This window comes from Pseudophryne corroboree, chromosome 4, assembly GCF_028390025.1.
Source record: "Pseudophryne corroboree isolate aPseCor3 chromosome 4, aPseCor3.hap2, whole genome shotgun sequence".
In the NCBI taxonomy this organism is placed as follows: Eukaryota; Metazoa; Chordata; class Amphibia; order Anura; family Myobatrachidae; genus Pseudophryne; species Pseudophryne corroboree.
In genome coordinates, this window is record NC_086447.1 from 648370159 (window position 1) to 648395685 (window position 25527).

General features: G+C 45.6%; 1 protein-coding gene across 12 annotated transcripts in view; it reads left to right on the forward strand.

Annotated features, from left to right (window-relative positions):
- Positions 1 to 25527, forward strand: part of WDR27 (WD repeat domain 27) — a 1147516-nt gene that overhangs the window by 180 nt on the left and 1121809 nt on the right. For all 12 annotated transcript variants that reach the window (XR_010176117.1, XR_010176118.1, XM_063917760.1 and 9 more), the window contains exon 1: positions 1 to 279. This exon is cut by the window's left edge. Coding sequence is in view for 10 of the 12 variants with exons in the window: in XM_063917760.1 (XP_063773830.1) it covers positions 268 to 279 (12 nt within the window). In the remaining 2 variants the exon portion in view is untranslated. The remainder of the gene's footprint in view (positions 280 to 25527) is intronic.

Below are 25527 nucleotides of genomic sequence, written 5' to 3' on the forward strand. Positions count from 1 at the left end.
CACACACAAGCCTTATATTATATGAACAGACAAAGGCATCTTGTAGAGAGTGCGTACGTGTCTATTCAAACACATAACAATTCATATAGCATGTTTAACCCTTCAATCCCCTCTTAGAATCATGATTGTTATATAACATGATTCTTGAGTGAGGCTCCTTTCTTGTTCCTCCAGTTTTTGAGATATTGGACATAATCGTCGGGTCCCTTACTATCAGAGGAGGTGACAGGACTGGTGGTTATATCATAGTACATCAGGGCCTTATCAATGCCTTTGGAGGTAAGTTTCTTTCCACAGGGAATTACACAATAAACTATAATGCCTACAAGAATTAAAGTTACAAGTATGAATATGCTTATTTGCACAAGAGCCTGTTTCCAATTTTCAACCCACCCAAAATATTGGCTCCATGGGTTATCAATACCTGAATTTTTCTTAAGTTCTATGGATAAGGTTTCTAACTTGTTTATGGCTAAAGTAACCTTACCATTGGGGCCAGTGTTGTCAGGAATATATGTACAACAGCCTCCCACCTTACTAATGTAAACACATGTACCGCCTTTTTCTGCTAGAATCATGTCAAGGGCCATTCTATTTTGGAATGTCATTTGGGAAGTGGCTTCTAGCTGTTCAGCTATACCTTTAAGAGCATCTTTGGTATCATTAACAAATCTTTGTTGATTATAATATATATAATTAATCCAGGCTACGTTTTTATTTACAGTTACTATAGGAAACAATGACTCAAAACCCGCAGCCACCTCATCTCTAGCTTTGAACTCATTTGGAACACCTCTTGGGACCCCTATAGCATCAATGTATACGTGGGGGTCAAAGCTACCTCCTGGGAGTGCTCTTTTCTTTCGATTAGCAGGAGTATTAGAGGGAGGAGTGGGGTCATCGGTGATCATTAGGAGTGGCATTATGACTTTGGCCAGGGCACACTCACCATACCATGGTGTGTCTAATTTAATTCTAAGCTTCATATCCCCACATATGTAATAAATGTCGCCTAATGATCTAGTTTGGTTGACTAAAACAGTTGTTCTTTTATTTGCACAATACCCTGGTGGGAAGGTTTTTAAATTTCTTCCTGTGGTGGTGTTAGATGTATAACAGGTATAGTTTCCAGGATATATGGTTATGGTGCTTCCTGGGTTGGGATTTTTTGACAATATGGGATATTCCCTTTTCCACATTTCGCACTGACTGTCATTTGTTTTGGTGTCATTAAAAAGGCTGAAAAAACAGTTTTCCTGTTCTAGGGGTATATTAAGGGGCACTGTACCTAGGTGTGGCCTAGATTTGCCACAGACATAACAGTTGCTTTTATTGTGTTTGTTAGCACTATACTTTATCCATTCCAACCAAAAATTAATGTCAGAGAAACCAGTTTCAATGGCTAAAGTGTCTTCAAAAGTAGGGTCATTAATGGCAACCATATCCTTAAAAGTGGAAATATGGGGTTTTAAGGGTTTATTTTGGGGGTCAATTTTGGGCTGATATTTTGGGTTTTTGTACATATCCCATAAGTAAAACCTTTGTCTTGCACTATAGTATCCTGCTTGCCACCATATACCAACTACATAAGTTGCATTATCCCGGTTGCTGGGATGCACTATGTTTAGCCTGAACCGATATGAGTCTGGGCCCTCTTCCATTTTATGAATAGACAATCTTTGAAGTAAGTTCAGATGTTGACCATATCTGTTTCTGGCAGCTGATGGGCGATATCCCCAATCTGTTCCTGTATTCCACCCCACAGCTTCCCAGGAATTACAATTAGATCCATAATATCTAATGTCATAGTACCATTCGTCAGTAACACAAATATATACTGTCTCAGACATTCCTGATTTCCTCCTTTGTTGTATATAATATTTGTCATCAGCAATTTTGGGGAACATAAAATAGTCAAGGATATATGTGGCTACGTGTGTGTTAGAGGAATTGTACCACAAGGTGGGGACCCCATCTGTTTGTGTGATGCCGACTTCACATATTGTGAGGTGAATGAGGGTCAGTAGGGCTATCGAGATAGTCCCCAGGATAGAGATAGGGGGCAGGTTCTTCATCGTTTTCTGTTCTTCTGTCTTCGCTAGGTGGGAGGTCAGGGCTGTCTGCCCCGGTTCGTACCTCACTGGAATCACTTGCTTCCCTCTCTAGGTCTGGTCTAGGAACCTTTTTTACTCGGGATGCATGGATCCAGGTAGGACTTTCCTCTGTCAGGACTGCTGTTCGGGTAGCTGCTACGACCTCTGTCTCTGGACCATAGGTGAAGTCTCCTGGGCTCTTGTTCCTGGGGAGCACCTTCACCACGACTCTGTCTCCGACTTTAAAGGGGTGTGTAGGTTCCTGTGGATTCAAAGGGTTTTTACAAACAACCTCATGTTCAATTTCATTCAGTTTTGTTATCAGGGACCTGACATACTCTTCTCTGATGAGTTCTAGATCTCCTTCCTGTATTACTAGTGGTTTCTTAGCCCAGGGTGTAGGAAAAGGCCTACCCATTAGTATTTCAAATGGGGAGTAACCCAGAGTCTTTTGTGGGGTCATTCTGATCTCTGCTAGGATAATAGGAAGGACCTTCTTCCATTTATGGAAGGTACCCCCTGTGGCCTTCCTAAGCTTGTCTTTGAGGGTCCTATTCATGCGTTCTACGACCCCTGAACTCTGCGGATGGTACGGGATGTGGAACTTCCATTCCACCTGTAGGGTCTTTACCAGAGCCTGTGTAATTTTTGCTGTAAAGGCGGAGCCTTTATCACTATTGATTTGCAATGGGCACCCCCATCTGGGGATGATTTCCTGAGTCAGGATCCTAGCAACTGTCTTTGCATCTTCAGATTTAGTGGGGAATACCTCTGGCCATCGAGAGAACATGTCTACAATGACCAGGGCATACTCCTGCTTACCAGTACCTGGGATATGGGTGAAGTCAATTTGCAAATGTGTAAAGGGTGTGGTGGGGTATTCAAGATGCTGATGTTTTGCCTTATCAGGGTTGTTGGGGTTGTTCCGCAGACAAGTAATGCATCTACTGACATACTGGTCTACTAATGACTTGATGTTAGTGACATAAAAGTCATTGCGTAGGAGCAAAGTGGTTGTTGCCTTGCTGTGGTGACCTATGCCATGGTAGTGGGCAATAAACAGGGGTGCACTGGACTGGGGTATACAGGGTTTCCCCTCTTTGCAGATCAATCCTGTTTTAGGATTTTTCTGCAAAACTGGGTAAATCCAGTCAGCTAGGTCAATGTTGGAAGCAGCTGCTTGCAACTGAGTGATTAGGTACAGGTTGTCAAGGGCTGGTGGAGTCATGATGGTCATAGGGGCATGAGTAATGGGCTGTAGAGCAGCATATTTAGCAGCAGAGTCAGCAAGGGCATTTCCTAGAGAGACTTCGTCCTTCCCCCCCGTGTGTGCCCTGCAGTGGAGAATTGCAATGTCAGAGGGTAGAGTTATGGCATGCAAAAGGTCAGAGATGAGTTGGGCGTGTGATATGCCCTTTCCATCAGCTCCAAGGAACCCACGGCGTTGCCAAATGACCCCATGGTCATGGACGACGCCGTAAGCGTATTTGGACTCAGTGTAGATGGTGACTGGTTTATTCTGGTATAGGTGACAAGCCCTTGTGAGAGCAATGAGTTCTGCAGCTTGTGCCGACTGGTAAGGAATGGGCTGTGCTTCCAGAACAATGTCAGGGAGGGCGACGATAGCATAGCCTGCTTGGTAAGTGGTATCGTTGGGTCTGTTGCAGGAGCCATCTACAAAAACAACATCTGCCTTAGGGATAGGAACAGGAGACATGTCCAGTCTGGGAGATGTGTCTGACTCAATGGAGGCTGAGCAGTCATGGGGTTCTGGAGGGTGGTCCTCAGGACCTTTGAGCCCCAGTAGAGCGTTGAGAATGGGTGCAGGACCTGAAGAGTTGGTGGCATACTGAATGGTAAGTGAGGGGTTGTTTAAAAGGAGAACCTCATATCCACTGAGGCGCTGAGCTGACATGTGTTGTGTGTGTAACCCTTTTAAAATGGTTAGAACATCATGAGTGGTGTGAAGTACTGTTGTGTGGCCTAGGGTGAGTGTGGTGGCCATTTCAGTTACCATTGCACAGGCTGCAAGTGCCCTGAGGCAAGCAGGCATACCTTGCACTGTGACAGGCATTACTTTGGAAAAAAATGCCACTGGGCGCAACTTTCCTCCATGAAACTGTGTGAGCACCCCCGCCATGGTTTTACAATTGTCCCTTGCAAACAAGTGAAAAGATAGTACATAATTGGGGAGGCCAAGTGCCGGACTTTTCATTAACATACATTTTAAGCTTTCATAAGCGGTTAACATTTCTTGTGACCATTGTACAGTATTAGGTTTGTCTTTCAGTGTGGCTTGTCTCAAAATGTTATCATAGTAGGAACAATCAGATATCCACTGTCTGCAGTAATTTACCATACCCAAAAAAGACAGCAGTTCTTTCTGGGTAGTTGGGGTGACCAGGCCCAATACAGACTGAATGCGCTGTGGACTGATTTTCCTTTCCCCCTGAGTGAGCACAAAACCTAAGTAATCCACATGCTTCTTACACCATTGCATTTTTGTTTTGGACACCTTGTGTCCACATTCACAGAGCCAGTTTAACAGTGATATACCATCCTCTCGGCAGGCCTCCTCAGTTTGACTACAGAGCAGCAGATCATCTGCATACTGTAGCAGGACTGAACCATGGTGAGGTTGCCAGGGCCCCAATGTGGCCTGGAGTACAATGCTATACACAACGGGTGCGTCAATATAGCCCTGGGGTAAACGACACCAGGTGAGTTGCTTGCCCTCAAAAGAAAAGGCAAAAAGTAGCTGTGTCTGTGCATCCACAGGTATGCTAAAAAATGCATTTTTTAAATCAATTACAGAAAAGAATGCAGCATCTGCAGGGATAGCTGAAATGAGTGAGTTAATGTCAGGTACAATGGGTGCTATGGGCACAATGAGTTGGTTAATTGCCCTAAGGTCCTGTACAAACCTTACACTGCCATCTGACTTGGCAACTGGGTTGACTGGTGTGCAGTAAGGTGAGATTACATGTCTGAGAATGCCTTGTTGGAGAAACTGTTGTATCATTGGTCTAAGACCTTCAATCTTTTCTTGTGACAAGGGGTATTGTTTTTGATAGACAGGTTGTGTGTCAGGTTTCAGGGTTGCTCTATATGGTGTACAAGGAATGAGGCCAGTGTCATAGGGACCCTCTGACCATAGAGCAGGGTTTACTTTGTCAAAATCAGGTGTAATGTCTGTTGCTTCCCACACCGGTAGGTGTGGGGACTCAACCTCCAGGCCACTGCCAGTGGGTGAAGGGAGAATGGAGATTTCGAGCCTGCTAAGAAGATCCCTTCCCAGAAGATTAATTGGACATTCAGGTATTACAGTGAAATTGTGTTTACCCATATATGTGCCTCCCGTGGTTCTGACACTAAGGGCATCTGTCAGGTAAGCATCTGTGGGTATCCCATTGATTCCCATTGAAGGAGCAGTCTTTTCCAAGTGACCGTCGTACAGGTCAGCACACAAAACACTAGTAGTTGCCCCGCTATCCACCAGGAAAGGGATTGCTCTCTTTCCTATAATCAAGGTTAGTAGCGGTGGGTCCTTCCAGTGTCTGGTGAGTTGGGCAAAGGCTGGGATACCCTCCTCCGGGCCCCGTCAGTGGGAGGGGTCCTGCCAATCAACCCGGAATCGGACATGATCCCGAAAGGGGTTGTTGTGTGATTGTCGGGGATGATCCCGGGAAGGGGCCGGAGCTTGGGGCTGTTGTGAGGGATAAGGGCAATCCCTTGCCCAATGATCGTCCTTTCCACAGTTAAAGCAGGAGGTTTGTTTCCTGCCGGCAGAGTCAGGGGGATGGGGTGGCCTGGCTTGTGGGTTTTGATATCGGGCTGGATTACGGGGTGGGCCAGTGGAGTGCTGCTGGCGTCTATCTCCCCGACCTCTCTGATTTTGGAAACTATGGGTTGGGACATTTTGTGAGGGTTTCTTTACATCGAAGCATCCTGCAGCTTCTTTTTCATATAAATGTTTTTCAAACTCCTTAATGTCGTCAGAGGTCCAAGATGAGACACTCTGTTTGACAGGGACCATGATAGACTGCAACAAGTTATTTACAAAGGTGGAAATAAGTAAATGGTCTGTTTCTACAAGGGTGAGACCTGCATCTTCAGACCAGCACTTTTTAAACCTCTTCCAAAACTCAGTGACAGTTTCAGTAGGTTTTTGCTTGCATGCTACAGCAATGGGAAGGGAGGCACGGGTCTTAAAGATTTCTTTCATGTGTTCTCCAATTTCCTTCCACATTTGCTTTACACCTTCCTCGGTATTGAGGGGGTAATCAGTGGCATTGTTTAGGACTGCAGGAGTGTTGATAGAGGGAATCTTTTTCCAATCCCACCCGTTGTAGTGGTCTATAACCCCGTCTACAATTAACCTCATATCCTCTTGAGTATAGCTGCGCCCCGTGCAAGCCTTTTTCAAGTAGGCTATGCAACCATCGGGTGCAACAGTGGGTTTGGGACAGTTCTTAACAATTCTGTCTAAATCCTCTATCTCAATGGGTTTCTTTAACAATTGATCCCCTACTGTCATGAAGGGCAGGTGGGTGGCGACACCGAGGAAACCAGTGCCGGATCGCGTTGTGGAGGGGGTGAGAGGGTTGTCAGTAGCAATAGTTAAGTCAGCGTTGCGGCGGGAGGCGGTTTGTCTGTTAGGAGTAGGGGCACTAGGGGCGGGGGTGGTTACGTCTATGTGGAGGGTACTGTCAGGGGGGGCTATTCCTCCTGAGCCTCCTGAGCCTCCTTCTCCTTCCCCTTCCCCTCCTCCCCCTCCCCTTTGCATCGGCATTCGTGACAAAGCAACTGCAGCTAAAAGATCTGTGTCTTTTAAGGAGGGGTATAGGGGACTGTAGGGCGGAGGAGAAGAGTTTTTTAGAAACTTGTTGCTTCTAAATTCCTCAGCTTTGTGTAGTCGGGAAGTTACAGATTTTATTCTACGCTGTTTCTGCTTGATATTTTTGTCATACCAATGAGGTGCTATCGTGAGCCATTGCTCTCCTCCAGCGCGCATATATGTCATGTCCCATTGTGGGTCATGATCATACCACGGCCAGGCTTCCTTGTCTTCCAGACAAAGCCCTTTGATCATGTCCATATAAAATGGATAATTAATACCATCACGGGGGAATGGGCTGGGGCTGCCAACTTTCTCTGTCCACCCCGCTAAGTTATCTACCCAAGGGTTAACTAAATAATAATCTGTGGTGGAGTTACGGGCAACATACTCCTTACATGTTTCCCCTGGTAAAGGTGGGGGGTAAATGACTGTCTTACTCTGACCCCCTCCCATAGTAAAAAATGCAATTTGCACCAACTTTCTATGCAATTTAACAACAACAATGCAATTAACAACTTTCTATGCATGCATCAGCTAACCAGTTAATTAGTCATTGACAATATCACAATATTATCTGTATAGTGAGAACATGAAATCTTTTGACGTGTACGATACTTACCATTCGTACAAGATGTCAGAAAAATACAGCGTTTTAAACAGGAAGCAGGAAAAGTGTTTGAGTAAAGATATCTGGCAGACGAAAACTTACCAGCCGTCTGGACCAAATATAAGAACTTATCTCACTACAAACATACAAGAATATATAGACGATCAAATCGAGGTATAATCTACGTTATGTATAGACCCCAGGTCTATTTTAAGTATCCCAGATACTAACGTCTTTGGAGAATTGCGCTTGGACCCCTGGTCCCTTCTCAGACGTATCTTTAAGTCCCAGACATTAAAGATGTTTGGTCACGTGTTCCCAGAACACTGACACGGATTCAGCTTCAGTGTATGACCGCAATCCCGTATAGCAAAGACAGACAATAATTTCTCTATCTTACCATTCGGGGACGATCACTGAATCGCGGACGTAGCCCCCACTTGAAAGGATCCCTGCCTCTCTTTGATCCCCTCGATGTGATGGTCTATCTGACGTCAGTGAGAGCAATCCTTAACATACAATGTAATGAGTCTGACACCCAGTAGTTAAGATTCACTCTGTTTATTTAATAAATTACAGCGTACTATATAGAAAAGAAACATGGGTGTATACAATATGTGCAAGCATATGATTGGATAAATAGAAGTAGCATACGACATTACATGCAGGATATTTTAGTAACACACAGAAGTAACAGTTTTGATCTGGTATGTAATTGTCCTTGAAGATAAGACACACACAAGCCTTATATTATATGAACAGACAAAGGCATCTTGTAGAGAGTGCGTACGTGTCTATTCAAACACATAACAATTCATATAGCATGTTTAACCCTTCAAAGTGTTACAGCATTTCAACCCTCAGGCACACCTCTGGGACTCCCGGGTTCAGGCGCAGTGCGCCTGACAGACGCCTGTTAGAAAAACGTCATTAGCACCGAATTAACTCAATTATAACGCTCTTAAAGTGATCAGTGACCTTCATTAGGACGTACAAAGAGAGAAATTGTAGGTTTTATGGGCCATTTCAGCAGAAAATCTGAGGCAAAAAAGAGAAAACACGAACATGAGTATAAGTTTGGGCGCAGTGTGCTTGAGAGACCACCCTGGACAAACCTACATACAGTATTTCCACAAAATATCCACAACCTTTGTAATTTTCATTCATAACATGAGCAAAATAAACAATAGATGAAAATAAAAGGAAAAACGAACCTTCAAAAGTCAGAGTAGTTTGGGCGCAGTGTGCCAGGGAGCAGAGCCGGCCTTAGACATAGGCAAACTAGGCAAATGCCTAGGGCATTTGGTATGCTTAGGGGCACCAGCAGCTTCTGCTGATTAAAATGATATGCGACATGCCTATATTCTGTGTGTGACTACGGCTGTATCTGCATACAAAATGCTACGTTTCAGTGTATTACTGTAATGTAGCATTTCATATGCAGATACAGCCGCAGTCGCACACAAAATATAGGCATGCTGCATATCATTTTAATCAGCAGAAGCTGCTTGTGCGTCCTAGCCACATAGTAATGCAAATAAGATGCATTTTCATAAACAAAAGGTGCCCGACATTAGCAGAGCTGCCAGCTGACTCATGCCAGGCATTTCCTGCAGAACTAGCGGCGGTGCAAGGGGGCACCAGCCAAAATCTTGCCTAGGGCATCATATTGGTTAGGGCCGGCTCTGCCAGGGAGGCCAGGAGGGTCACTACTGCACTCCACGCAGGCGGCGGAAAAACTGACAAGGGTGGTTTGGAACAGCACCTAGAGATAGAAAGGTACTTGGAGGTACAGGCCCCTGCGCCCCCTTGGGGCGGAGAGGGGAGCGAGAAGTTTGCGGCGCCTGTCAGGCCAGCTGCAACTGACTGAGGGTTAACGGTCTAGGAAGAGGGGTTTGGGGGGGAAAACCGCACCAGTCCAAAAGGATTTTTGTGATACAATTAGTGGCCTCTGAAAAACTGAATTTAAATAGAATTCCTTCTATATATGGCAACCATAGATGTTATAAGGATTTATCCCAATATCGTATAATGTTGCTTTCAGTGGTGCTCCCTAGAGTCAAAAGTATCAAGTACAAATAAAGCCAAAAAGAGGAATTTGGAAAAGACTCTTTTGTGGGAGCACTCTGAATTAGAGTGCTCCCACAAAAGAGTCTTTTCCAAATTCCTCTTTTTGGCTTTATTTGTACTTGAGGGTTAACGGTGTCAGCTTTATAAGAGATTAAGAGTAATTTTTAATGTTATGATGCTGATCTTGTTAAAATGTAAGTAATATCATAACTGTGTGCTTTGCGCAAATTGAACCATTGGCATTCTGCTGTACAAATATTAACTGTTCACACAAAATGACTGATTAGCCATTAGGGGGTGTGTAGTTTAATAGCCTTCACAATATTGACACAATATAGATAATAAAAATGTACCAGGGTCATTTATCTTTCCTTGCATGCATGGAACAGTTGCTTTGAGAAGGTGCAAATTGCAAAAATGAGTTTCCACTGGTTGCAGCAGCATAAGATTACTCTTCAAGGTTATTTCCTGGTTCACCTGCTTTGCATGGCTGTCAGACTGTGAATGAGCCTTATTGATTTATGGAATCATATTTATGAATATTAATATTTAATATATCATATATGGTATTTAATATATGGATATATTTTAATTAATATGCGTTTATCATATATATCTGCAAATATATTATGTCAGGCTTACTAAGTGGCTGATAAACATATGCAGTCCTTATACATATGACTTATGAAATTCTGAAGTTAAGATTCCTTAAAGAGAGCTCAAGCTTGAATATTACCGCTCTTTTTATATGATTATTTACAGGCAGATCAAATCGTACAGAATAAGATATACACAGTAGCATACCTCCCAACTGTCCCGATTTTCGCGGGACAGTCCCGTTTTTTGGGGACTGTCCCGCTGTCCCACCCGCGGGCCGCACTGTCCCGCGGTGGGGGGGGGGGGCAGTTGGGAGGCTCTGTCTGTTCTATTCACTGAAGTCAGAGGGAGAGGGGGCATGCCAGCGGCTCACAGAGCGCTGGGCATGCCCCCTCAGTGACGAAAACAGGGGCGTAGCTCGCGATCGCGGGTCCTCCGCAAAGCCACGCCCCTTTTTCTTAGACCACGTCCCTTTTTCGGGAGCATCCCGCTTTATAAAGAAGAAAAGAAGAAATGTTGGGAGGTATGCAGTAGTGATATATATATATAGTCTAATATTTATCTATCTATGCTTCCTTAGTTATATGACATAAAACAACATGACATAAGTTTCACAAACAGTTTCAATTACTAACATAAAGTGTATACTTGCAAGTACAGATCCTTTCCTTCTGCATGTTCTCTCCTCCTCCTCTTCATGACTTCTTCTCCTTCCTTACTGACCCTCTAGCTCAGGGGTGGCCAACCAGTCAGAGACAAAGAGCCAAAAAATCTTGTTAGGTAAGTCAAAGAGCCGACATCGAGCAGAAGGCGCGTGTGCAAAAATGGGTTGTGGCATTGTACCTGCTAGGCCACGCTCATGCTGTAAAATACATTGAAAAAGCCAGAGCCACATGAAATACATTTTAAAACCAGATCCAACATAAAATACATTGAAAAAGTAAGATACACAAAGTATATTGAAAAAGCCAGATTCACATAATACACTTTAGCTCCACCATGTGTCACTCCAGCCAGCACCCTCGTGTGTCACTCCATCAGCTTCCCCATGTGTCACTCCTGCCAGCTCCTCCATGTGCTACTCCTACCAGCACCCTCCTATGTTACTCCAGCCAGCTCCCCCATGTGTCAATGTGTCACTCCTGCCAGCACCCTCCTGTGTCACTCCAGCCAGCTTCTCCATGTGCTACTCCTGCCAGCGCCCTCCTGTGTCACTCCATCAGCTCCCCCATGTGTCATTCCTGCCAGCACCCTCCTGTGTCACTCCATCAGCTCCCCCATGTGTCACTCCTGCCAGCTCCTCCATGTGCTACTCCTGCCAGCACCCTCCTATGTTACTCCAGCCAGCTCCCCCATGTGTCAATGTGTCACTCCTGCCAGCACCCTCCTGTGTCACTCCAGCCAGCTTCTCCATGTGCTACTCCTGCCAGCGCCCTCCTGTGTTACTCCAGCCACCTCCCCATGTGTCAATGTGTCACTCTCCATTGTCTCTCCTGCCAAGACCCTCCTGTGTCACTCCAACCAGCTCCCCCTTGTGTCACTGCAGTACACCATCATATGTCACCAACGCTGCCGCCCAACTCGTGTCACTGCAGCAGCCCCTTATATGTCCTCTGTTTGCCGGTGGCTCCCTCAGTTCTTCGTCCCCGTAGTGTTGCTGCATGTCTGGCTGGCATGCAGCAGTTTCCAGATCTGTTGTGGTCATGTGACTTTGAGTGTCAGGAGCTACATCTGAATAAAGAAAGAGCCGCATATGGCTCAAGAGCCACGGGTTGGCCACTGCTGCTCTAGCTACCAGACCTACCTCTTTTTATGCCATATTTCACTAATTTAAACTAGCATAATCCCACAGTTTCCAATGGAATAGATAATTATAGGTTTGCCAGATTCCAAGGTGTCATACAAAAACATGCCCAACTAGGCCCCAAGCAAGGAGACTATTGTAAAATTCAAAATGTCTTTTCATCCAAAGTTCTGTTGTATTGACACATTTTGCCTGAAGTCGTTTAGACCATGTTTATCAATAAATGTGATCTCTTCTTGTAGTAGATAATGTAAGCTACTGTTTTATGACCCATGATCTGACCTATAACTGGACCATTGACCAGCTATTTTATAATTGCCAAAGGTATTGCAAATCTTGATTCTGAACTAAATGTACACCTGTGGATTCCAGTGTCCATTTGATTGTAAATGCATTCTTTGTTATACTGTGACCTCTCTAGCATTATTTATGGCTAGAGCAGAATAAACCTGTTCCTTACACTATGTTTTACCATCTTGCAGTAAAACACAGATATATACAGTATAAATATATAAACACATAAACAAACCTAATTTCTTAATTCAGCTAAACATTACCTCATACATTCAAACTTATTTAATATCTATTCCTTACTATATATATCCACTATACTTATTCACTATGGTTACATCACCTATTTATAATGCATTATATTTTAATTCAGACAATATTCATTGCCCTAATATTATACTGAGTGTGGATAATTACCTATATGGTAACAGTCGCCCCCTTGTGGCCATGAGAAATTATTTTGATTGGCCACACATTAAACTAGCGTAATTGCTTTCAAATACATTTCAAAATATTCCTTCAAAACATAACTTTTGTTGTAACCATAATATAAACCATAAGTGTAATAATAAAAATTTCTAGAAATTCTTAGCTTACCTAACCTTATTTTCCTTTATTTTACTTTTTAACTAAAGCAGACCAGACTGAGGTTTTTATTCAGTATTCATGAGGAAAACTAATTTCTACAGACTTTCGGAATACCATAGCCCAATTGTAGACCTTTTCCTCTGCATCTGGATCAATACGTTTGGACCTTTTTTTTTCTTTTGCTGTTCTTGGCTGTAGCAATTTACTGGGATAAGACTGTCATCTGCGTGGTTTGCTTGTCATTGCAGACGCCTTGCGTTTGCATTATGGAGGCAGTTGAAGTAGAATTCTTCATAACAGCTGCTCCTTTGCTTGCCATTTCGCTGTTTGAAGCAGAGGGCTGTGTACGTCGAGTGCTGTGTCTTGAACATTCAGTACTTGTGACGACCCTCAGTAATATAGTCTATATACAGTCCTTAGCAGTTCTGTTTCCTTTGCGTTTATCCAATGCTGCAGTTGTGACAAGTGTCCATATTGCTTTGCACAAAACAGGTTGTGATTTTGAATAGAACAGGCATATTTGAACCAGTCTCTTTTTTTTTTTTTCTTCTTCCTTTCTTTCCTTGCTTGTTTAATAGTAGGTCTTAATTGTCTTCGGGCAATAGTACCACAAATGGCTGCGAGTAGTACACCTACTCTGTTTACTGTATTTCCTCACTGAATAAATTACCATGCAGTCTTAAGTCTCTTTATTCTACCTTGTACCTATTTTATATATATCTCAGCACTAAAATAACCTTATACCAGTTTAACCCATATAAAAGTGTTTCCTATTCTACCTATATTTTGACGAATAATTATTTAAAATTATTTGACATGTCTATGGCAACATCCTATCAATACAATAAATGAATATAATTTTGATTCAAACAGATATTAAATATCATTTAGGAATGTGTCAGGAATCGACTCACCACAGCCGCATCTGTCCGTCGGTGCGGACTCCGTCCGGGGTCCCTACGTTCTGCTGTCGTCCGCTCCTCTGCCGCCAGACGTCATCCTGGGCCTAGGAACGCTCCTGTAACAGCGGGCGTGTGAGCACGCCGCGTTCCCGCCGGGCCGCGGCATGGGAGCCGCCATGACAGTCTCCATCGGTCAGAGTACGGCGGCCAATCCGGAGCTTGGCCGCACCTCCTATTCCCACTCCAACCAATGTCTGCACACCAGGGGGTATATCAGGAGCTGCAGGGTGAGCTTGTGGTTGTCCTGAACTTTGTGTCACTCCTGCGACCCATGTGCCTGGATTCCTCCGTGTTCCTGGTTACCTTCCTGGATCCTCCGTGTTCCTGGTTACCTACCTGTTCCTCCGTGTTCCTGGTTACCTTCCTACATCTCCGTGGAACTACAAGCATCAGCAACCCCTGCATCTGTATTTGGCTCCACACCTAACTACAACCGCAGTGTGCTTCAGCCTCTGCAGTAGAGACTCTCTTCAGGTGCATTCCATCACCTCACCTGTGAAGCAGCTTGCTAGCTGCCTGTGCTTAACGAACTGCTCTGTGAACTTCCACCTGAGTCTCCTGCATCTGCTACCAGGTTTGCTACACATTTATTACCATCTCTGCTGGCTCCACGTTTTAAACCCATCTGGTTCTCACACCAGTGAACTTATCCATCATTACCATTTCCTCCATAGACTCTCAGCTTCCAAGCTGCACCATTTCCATTGCATACTTTTTATTGTTTATTCCTGCACGTTATTCTGCTGCCTTATTGTGTGAACTTTTATGTTAATAAAACACCATTGCGCTGATGCGCAGAAACCCAATCCAGCCTCCTCACTTCTTCCATCCTACCTCCACTGACCCACTAGCGCCCCCTCCGGGGACACAAGCAAAACCGAACCTGACAGAATGGCTTTAAATACTGTATAATTCCATCCAGTATTATGTTATATGCATCCATGTGCATATACAGTGACCCTGTTACGCTCAGGGCCAGTGCAAGGCTTCTCGGCACCCTAGGCAAAACTTCTGCCTACTGCCCCCCCTCACACTACCCACACCCACCCGCCCCTCAGGTAAATGTGTGGCAGTGGCTTCTTAGAAGTTCCACAGCTGTCAAAAAGAGACCGTCCCCTAAAAAAAAAAAAAAACTATGTAAAAAAAAAGCACGCTTACTGACACAGATTCCACTGACACAAACACACTGACACAGATACACTACCACTACTTACTGACACAGACATCACTTGTTGGCACATACATACTTACTGACAGACACCCCCTAACTGACATAGACACTAGTTACTGGCAGATACCTCTTACTGACACAGATGCCCCTTACTGACAAATACCCCTGACATAGACACCAGTTATTGGCACATACATACCCATACATACCTTACTGACACAAATTCACTGACAGATACTTACTGACATATACCCTTTACTGACACACACACTACTTACAGATAAACAGTACACCCCTTACTGACGCCACTTACTGGCATGTACATAGACACCCCTTGCTGACAAAGATACAACTTACTGACACACACTACACAGACACCACTTACCGACACGAACGCTTACTGACACACACACATACACACTACTTACTCACACACTACTTACTGACACACGCACAACACACTACTTACTGACACACACACAGCACTTACTGACACAAACACACACACACACCACTTACTGACACAAATGCACATACTACACAGAAACCACTTACTGACACACACACAAACACCACTTACTGACATAAATGCACACAGACACCACTTACTGACACACACACACACACACACACACACACACACACACACACACACACACACACACCACTTACTGACACATTTACCACATAGGTGAGACTAAGTGCTGTGTTAGTGTATGTCTGGCACAGTGATGAATAAATAAATGAAAAAATTATGATATAATATAAATGAAAAGAATGAACAAAATAGAAAAAATATGGTGGTGAATAATAATGATAAAAAATAATAATAATACATACACAATTTTTTTTCATCATTTTTTTATTATTATTATTATTATTATTATTACTACAGGTTGAGTATCCCATATCCAAATATTCCGAAATACGGAATATTCCGAAATACGGACTTTTTGGAGTGAGAGTGAGATAGAGAAACCTTTGTTTTCTGATGGCTCAATGTACACAAACTTTGTTTAATACACAAAGTTATTAAAAATATTGTATTAAATAACCTTCAGGCTGTGTGTATAAGATGTATATGAAACATAAATGAATTGTGTGAATGTAGACGCACTTTGTTTAACGTACAAAGTTATAAAAAATATTGGCTAAAATGACCTTCAGGCTGTGTGTATAAGGTGTATATGACACATAAATGCATTCTGTGCTTAGATTTAGGTCCCATCACCATGATATCTCATTATGGTATGCAATTATTCCAAAATACGGAAAAATCCCATATCCAAAATACCTCTGGTCCCAAGCATTTTGGATAAGGGATACTCAACCTGTATTATTTTTTTTATCATTATTATTTACCACCATATTTTTTCTATTTTGTTCTTTCTTTTCATTTATATTATATCATCATTTTTTCATTTATTTATTCATCACTGTGCCAGACATACACTAACACAGCGCTTAATCTCACCTCCAAAAACTGATTCCCTGATCTACAAACTGTGCAGCTCACATCAAGCGCAGCAAACTATTATCATTTCCCCCAAACATTTACCACATACTGGTAATAAGAATAGAGGCAGCACCAGAGGGGGGGCAGAGGGGGGGGGGGGGGAAATGAACCTAGCAAGATGCCGGAGGGGAGGGGGGGGGGAGGTGCAGCGGGAGCCCAATAGCTGTGGAGGCAGCAGCAGGTACAGATGAGGCGCGGATAACAATTTGCTCGATTGTAGGGAGAGGCGGCGCCCGATGCGGCAGCGGAGCGGACCAGGCCAGTGGGTGACTCCTTCATGTGCCCTGTCAGTCACTGTGCCCAAATGCAGGGGTGATGGGGGGGGGGGGACGCCCGCGGGAGACCATCGCGTGGGGGAGCGGCGGGTAGTCAGCTCATAATGTGGGACCGTCACCCGGGACCCCGGACTCAGGAGCGCAGGCGGCAGCAGGCACATTCGTTCCACTATGGATGTGGCTGTGGGCTATGATCGCAGAGGTGGGAGGGCGGCGGCGGCATGGCAGGGTTGAAGAAGAACTGAAGTAGGCACACAGTCAACTCACGTTTGAAGGCAGACAGTCAGACGTAGTGGGCCAGGCGCCAACGAGCTGCTCCTCTTAAAGAATAGGAGGAGTGTGTTCTCTTTCACTTTCGTTCAAGCGGTGCCGCCCTCCAGTGGTCCCCGCCCATAGGCAGCTGCCTAAAGCTGCCTAGTGGTAGCGCCGGCCCTGGTTACGCTACAATTAATTCTCTTAGACTTGTTACAGTCTTAATTAAGAGAATTAATAATCCCTCTTAATATTCTTGGCCCAATTTGTTACAACGGGGTATGCCATCCTTTATTATATATTGAATTACTTTTGAAGCTTTTACGAAGGAAGCATAGGTAATATCTACTGTGTAATATAAAAAAACATAAAATATTTACAAGGTATAATACAATGATATAAAAATAAGATTTTACTTACCGATAAATCTATTTCTCGTAGTCCGTAGTGGATGCTGGGACTCCGTAAGGACCATGGGGAATAGCGGCTCCGCAGGAGACAGGGCACAAAATAAAAGCTTAAGGATCAGGTGGTGTGCACTGGCTCCTCCCCCTATGACCCTCCTCCAAGCCTCAGTTAGGATACTGTGCCCGGACGAGCGTACATAATAAGGAAGGATATTGAATCCCGGGTAAGACTCATACCAGCCACACCAATCACACCGTACAACTTGTGATCTGAACCCAGTTAACAGTATGATAAACGCAAAGGAGCCTCTGAAAAGATGGCTCACAACAATAATAACCCGAATTTTTGTAACAATAACTATATACAAGTATTGCAGACAATCCGCACTAGGGATGGGCGCCCAGCATCCACTACGGACTACGAGAAATAGATTTATCGGTAAGTAAAATCTTATTTTCTCTGACGTCCTAGTGGATGCTGGGACTCCGTAAGGACCATGGGGATTATACCAAAGCTCCCAAACCGGCGGGAGAGTGCGGATGACTCTGCAGCACCGAATGAGAGAACTCCAGGTCCTCCTCAGCCAGGGTATCAAATTTGTAGAATTTAGCAAACGTGTTTGCCCCTGACCAAGTAGCTGCTCGGCAAAGTTGTAAAGCCGAGACCCCTCGGGCAGCCGCCCAAGATGAGCCCACCTTCCTTGTGGAATGGGCTTTTACTGATTTTGGCTGTGGCAATCCTGCCACAGAATGTGCAAGCTGAATTGTACTACAAATCCAACGAGCAATCGTCTGCTTAGAAGCAGGAGCACCCAGCTTGTTGGGTGCATACAGGATAAACAGCGAGTCAGATTTTCTGACTCCAGCCGTCCTGGAAACATATATTTTCAAGGCCCTGACAACGTCAAGCAACTTAGAGTCCTCTAAGTCCCTGGTAGCCGCAGGTAAAGCCGCCAATTCTGACACACGCCTGGCTGAAGCCAAGGCTAACAGCATCGACACCTTCCATGTGAGATATTTTAAGTCCACAGTGGAAAGTGGTTCAAACCAATGTGATTTTAGAAAACTCAACACCACATTGAGATCCCAAGGTGCCACTGGAGGCACAAAAGGAGGCTGTATGTGCAGCACCCCTTTTACAAATGTCTGAACTTCAGGTACTGAAGCCAGTTCTTTCTGGAAGAAAATCGACAGGGCCGAAATTTGTACCTTAATGGACCCTAATTTTTAGGCCCATAGACAGTCCTGTTTGCAGGAAATGAAGGAAACGACCCAGTTGAAATTCCTCTGTAGGGGCCTTCTTGGCCTCACACCACGCAACATATTTACGCCAAATGCGGTGATAATGTTTTGCGGTTACGTCCTTCCTGGCTTTGACCAGAGTAGGGATGACTTCTTCTGGAATGCCTTTTTCCCTCAGGATCCGGCGTTCAACCGCCATGCCGTCAAACGCAGCCGCGGTAAGTCTTGGAACAGACAAGGCCCCTGCAGTAGCAGGTCCTTTCTTAGAGGTAGAGGCCACGGTTCGTCCGTGAGCATCTCTTGAAGTTCCGGGTACCAAGTCCTTCTTGGCCAATCCGGAACCACGAGTATAGTTCTTACTCCTCTCCTTCTTATGATTCTCAGTACTTTTGGTATGAGAGGCAGAGGAGGGAACACATACACTGACTGGTACACCCACGGCGTTACCAGAGCGTCCACTGCTATTGCCTGAGGGTCCCTTGACCTGGCGCAATATCTGTCCAGTTTTTTGTTTAGACGTGACGCCATCATGTCCACCTTTGGTTTTTCCCAACGGTTTACAATCAGGTGGAAGACTTCTGGGTGAAGTCCCCACTCTCCCGGGTGAAGGTCGTGTCTGCTGAGGAAGTCTGCTTCCCAGTTGTCCACTCCCGGAATGAATACTGCTGACAGTGCTATCACATGATTTTCCGCCCAGCGAAGAATCCTTGCAGCTTCTGCCATTGCCCTCCTGCTTCTCGTGCCGCCCTGTCTGTTTACGTGGGCGACTGACGTGATGTTGTCCGATTGGATCAACACCGCCTGACCCTGAAGCAGAGGTTTTGCTTGACTTAGGGCATTGTAAATGGCCCTTAGTTCCAGAATGTTTATATGAAGAGATGTTTCCATGCTTGACCACAGGCCCTGGAAATTCCTTCCCTGTGTGACTGCTCCCCAGCCTCTCAGGCTGGCATCCGTGGTTACCAGGATCCAATCCTGAATGCCAAATCTGCGGCCCTCTAGTAGATGAGCACTCTGCAGCCACCACAGGAGAGACACCTTTGTCCTTGGCGACAGGGTTATCCGCTGATGCATCTGCAGATGCGATCCGGACCATTTGTCCAGTAGATCCCACTGAAATGTTCTTGCATGGAATCTTTCGAATGGAATCGCTTCGTAAGAAGCCACCATTTTCCCCAGGACCCTCGTGCACTGATGCACTGAGACCTGGCCTGGTTTTAGGAGGTTCCTGACTAGCTCGGATAACTCCCTGGCCTTCTCCTCCGGGAGAAACACCTTCTTCTGGACTGTGTCCAGAATCATTCCTAGGAACAGTAGACGTGTCGTTGGAATCAGCTGCGATTTTGGAATATTTAGAATCCACCCGTGCTGACGTAACACTACCTGAGATAGTGCTACTCCGACTTCTAACTGTTCCCTGGATCTTGCCCTTATCAGGAGATCGTCCAAGTAAGGGATAATTAAAATGCCTTTTCTTCGTAGAAGAATCATCATTTCGGCCATTACCTTGGTAAAGACCCGAGGTGCCGTGGACAATCCAAACGGCAGCGTCTGAAACTGATAATGACAGTTTTGTACTACAAACCTGAGGTACCCTTGGTGAGAAGGGTATATTGGGACGTGGAGATAAGCATCTTTGATGTCCAGAGACACCATATAGTCCCCTTCTTCCAGGTTCGCTATCACTGCTCTGAGTGACTCCATCTTGAATTTGAACCTTTTTATGTAAGTGTTCAAGGATTTCAGATTTAAAATTGGTCTCACCGAGCCGTCCGGCTTCGGTACCACAAACAGCGTGGAATAATACCCCTTTCCTTGTTGCAGGAGGGGTACCTTGATTATCACCTGCTGGGAATACAGCTTGTGAATGGCTTCCAAAACTGCCTCCCTGTCGGAGGGAGACTTTGGTAAAGCAGACTTCAGGAACCGACGAGGGGGAAACGCCTCGAATTCCAGTTTGTACCCCTGCGATACTACCTGTAGAATCCAGGGATCCACTTGCGAGTGAGCCCACTGCGCGTTGAAATTCTTGAGACGGGCCCCCACCATATCTGAGTCTGCTTGTAAAGCCCCAGCGTCATGCTGAAGACTTGGCAGAAGCAGGGGAGGGCTTCTGCTCCTGGGAAGCGGCTGCATGGTGCAGTCTTTTTCCTCTTCCTCTGCCCCGGGGCAGAAAAGAGTGGCCTTTTGCTCGCTTGTACTTATGGGAACGAAAGGACTGAGTTTGAAAAGACGGTGTCTTTTTCTGCTGATGTGGAGTGACCTGGGGTAAAAAGGTGGATTTTCCAGCCGTTGCCGTGGCCACCAGGTCCGATAGACCAGCCCCAAATAACTCCTCCCCTTTATACGGCAATACTTCCATGTGCCGTTTGGAATCCGCATCCCCTGACCACTGTCGCGTCCATAACGCTCTTCTGGCAGAGATGGACATAGCACTTACTCTTGATGCCAGGGTGCAAATATCCCTCTGTGCATCACGCATATATAGTAATGCATCCTTTAAATGTTCTATAGTTAACAAAATATTGTCCCTATCCAGGGTATCAATATTCTCAGTCAGGGAATCCGACCATGCGACTCCAGCACTGCACATCCAGGCTGAGGCGATTGCTGGTCGCAGTATAACACCAGTATGTGTGTATATACTTTTTAGGATATTTTCCAGCCTTCTATCAGCTGGTTCTTTGAGGGTGGCCGTATCAGGAGACGGTAACGCTACTTGTTTAGATAAACGTGTGAGCGCCTTATCTACCCTAGGGGGTGTTTCCCAACGCGCCCTAACCTCTGGCGGGAAAGGATATAATGCTAATAATTTTTTAGAAATTAGCTGTTTTTTATCGGGGGAAACCCACGCTTTTTCACACACCTCATTTATTTCCTCTGACTCAGGAAAAACTATTGGTAGTTTTTTCTCACCCCACATAATACCCTTCTTTGTGGTACTTGTAGTGTCAGAAAGGTTCAATGCCTCTTTCATTGCCGTGATCATGTAACGTGTGGCCCTACTGGACATTACGTTTGTCTCGTCACCGTCGACACTAGACTCAGTATCTGTGTCAGGGTCTGTGTCGACCCACTGAGGTAACGGGCGTTTTAGTGCCCCTGACGGTGTCTGAGACGCCTGGACAGGCACTAATTGATTTGCCGGCTGTCTCATGTCGTCAACAGTTTTTTGCAAATTGCTGACATTATCACTTAATTGTTTAAATACAATCATCCAGTCAGGTGTCGACTCCCTAGGGGGTGACATCACCAACACAGGCAACTGCTCCGCCTCCACATAATTTTCCTCCTCATACATGTCGACACACGCGTACCGACACACAGCACACACACCGGGAATGCTCTGATAGAGGACAGGACCCCACTTAGCCCTTTGGAGAGACAGAGGGAGAGTCTGCCAGCACACACCCAGCGCTATATATATATACAGGGATAACCTTATATAAGTGTTATTCCCTTATAGCTGCTGTTATTATCGTTATTTGCTGCCAAAAATGCCCCCCCTTCTCTTTTTTACCCTGATTCTGAAGCAGGACTGCAGGGGAGAGTCAGGGAGCCGTCCTTCCAGCGGAGCTGTGAGGGAAAATGGCGCTTGTGTGCTGAGGAGATAGGCTCCGCCCCTTCACGACGTCCTTATCTCCCGCTTTTTTGTGTAAAAATGGCAGGGGATTAAAATACATCCATATAGCCCAGGAGCTATATGTGATGTATTCTTTTTGCCACCTAAGGTATTACTGTTATATTGCGTCTCAGGGCGCTCCCCCCCAGCGCCCTGCACCCTCAGTGACCGGAGTGTGAAGTGTGCTGAGAGCAATGGCGCACAGCTGCGGTGCTGTGCGCTACCTTAGACTGAAGACAGGATGTCTTCTGCCGCCGATTTCACCGGACCTCTTCGTCTCTTCTGGCTCTGTAAGGGGGACGGCGGCGCGGCTCCGGTGACCCATCCAGGCTGAACCTGTGATCGTCCCTCTGGAGCTAGTGTCCAGTAGCCTAAGAAACCCGATCCACTCTGCACTCAGGTGAGTCCGTTTCTTCTCCCCTTAGTCCCACGATGCAGTGAGCCTGTTGCCAGCAGGACTCATTGAAAATAAAAAAAAACCTAAACTAAACTTTTATTCTAAGCAGCTCAAGAGAGCCACCTAGATTGTAGAGATGAGCGCCTGAAATTTTTCGGGTTTTGTGTTTTGGTTTTGGGTTCGGTTCCGCGGCCGTGTTTTGGGTTCGAACGCGTTTTGGCAAAACCTCACCAAATTATTTTTGTCGGATTCGGGTGTGTTTTGGATTCGGGTGTTTTTTTCCAAAAACACTAAAAAACAGCTTAAATCATAGAATTTGGGGGTCATTTTGATCCCAAAGTATTATTAACCTCAAAAACCATAATTTACACTCATTTTCAGTCTATTCTGAATACCTCACACCTCACAATATTATTTTTAGTCCTAAAATTTGCACCGAGGTCGCTGTGTGAGTAAGATAAGCGACCCTAGTGGCCGACACAAACACCGGGCCCATCTAGGAGTGGCACTGCAGTGTCACGCAGGATGTCCCTTCCAAAAAACCCTCCCCAAACAGCACATGACGCAAAGAAAAAAAGAGGCGCAATGAGGTAGCTGTGTGAGTAAGATTAGCGACCCTAGTGGCCGACACAAACACCGGGCCCATCTAGGAGTGGCACTGCAGTGTCACGCAGGATGGCCCTTCCAAAAAACCCTCCCCAAACAGCACATGACGCAAAGAAAAAAAGAGGCGCAATGAGGTAGCTGTGTGAGTAAGATTAGCGACCCTAGTGGCCGACACAAACACCGGGCCCATCTAGGAGTGGCACTGCAGTGTCACGCAGGATGGCCCTTCCAAAAAACCCTCCCCAAACAGCACATGACGCAAAGAAAAAAAGAGGCGCAATGAGGTAGCTGACTGTGTGAGTAAGATTAGCGACCCTAGTGGCCGACACAAACACCGGGCCCATCTAGGAGTGGCACTGCAGTGTCACGCAGGATGTCCCTTCCAAAAAACCCTCCCCAAACAGCACATGACGCAAAGAAAAAAAGAGGCGCAATGAGGTAGCTGTGTGAGTAAGATTAGCGACCCTAGTGGCCGACACAAACACCGGGCACATCTAGGAGTGGCACTGCAGTGTCACGCAGGATGTCCCTTCCAAAAAACCCTCCCCAAACAGCACATGACGCAAAGAAAAAAAGAGGCGCAATGAGGTAGCTGTGTGAGTAAGATTAGCGACCCTAGTGGCCGACACAAACACCGGGCCCATCTAGGAGTGGCACTGCAGTGTCACGCAGGATGTCCCTTCCAAAAAACCCTCCCCAATCAGCACATGATGCAAAGAAAAAGAAAAGAAAAAAGAGGTGCAAGATGGAATTATCCTTGGGCCCTCCCACCCACCCTTATGTTGTATAAACAAAACAGGACATGCACACTTTAACCAACCCATCATTTCAGTGACAGGGTCTGCCACACGACTGTGACTGATATGACGGGTTGGTTTGGACCCCCCCCAAAAAAGAAGCAATTAATCTCTCCTTGCACAAACTGGCTCTACAGAGGCAAGATGTCCACCTCATCTTCACCCTCCGATATATCACCGTGTACATCCCCCTCCTCACAGATTATCAATTCGTCCCCACTGGAATCCACCATCTCAGCTCCCTGTGTACTTTGTGGAGGCAATTGCTGCTGGTCAATGTCTCCGCGGAGGAATTGATTATAATTCATTTTAATGAACATCATCTTCTCCACATTTTCTGGATGTAACCTCGTACGCCGATTGCTGACAAGGTGAGCGGCGGCACTAAACACTCTTTCGGAGTACACACTTGTGGGAGGGCAACTTAGGTAGAATAAAGCCAGTTTGTGCAAGGGCCTCCAAATTGCCTCTTTTTCCTGCCAGTATAAGTACGGACTGTGTGACGTGCCTACTTGGATGCGGTCACTCATATAATCCTCCACCATTCTATCAATGTTGAGAGAATCATATGCAGTGACAGTAGACGACATGTCCGTAATCGTTGTCAGGTCCTTCAGTCCGGACCAGATGTCAGCATCAGCAGTCGCTCCAGACTGCCCTGCATCACCGCCAGCGGGTGGGCTCGGAATTCTGAGCCTTTTCCTCGCACCCCCAGTTGCGGGAGAATGTGAAGGAGGAGATGTTGACAGGTCGCGTTCCGCTTGACTTGACAATTTTGTCACCAGCAGGTCTTTCAACCCCAGCAGACCTGTGTCTGCCGGAAAGAGAGATCCAAGGTAGGCTTTAAATCTAGGATCGAGCACGGTGGCCAAAATGTAGTGCTCTGATTTCAACAGATTGACCACCCGTGAATCCTTGTTAAGCGAATTAAGGGCTGCATCCACAAGTCCCACATGCCTAGCGGAATCGCTCCGTGTTAGCTCCTTCTTCAATGCCTCCAGCTTCTTCTGCAAAAGCCTGATGAGGGGAATGACCTGACTCAGGCTGGCAGTGTCTGAACTGACTTCACGTGTGGCAAGTTCAAAGGGCATCAGAACCTTGCACAACGTTGAAATCATTCTCCACTGCACTTGAGACAGGTGCATTCCATCTCCTATATCGTGCTCAATTGTATAGGCTTGAATGGCCTTTTGCTGCTCCTCCAACCTCTGAAGCATATAGAGGGTTGAATTCCACCTCGTTACCACTTCTTGCTTCAGATGATGGCAGGGCAGGTTCAGTAGTTTTTGGTGGTGCTCCAGTCTTCTGTACGTGGTGCCTGTACGCCGAAAGTGTCCCGCAATTTTTCTGGCCACCGACAGCATCTCTTGCACGCCCCTGTCGTTTTTTA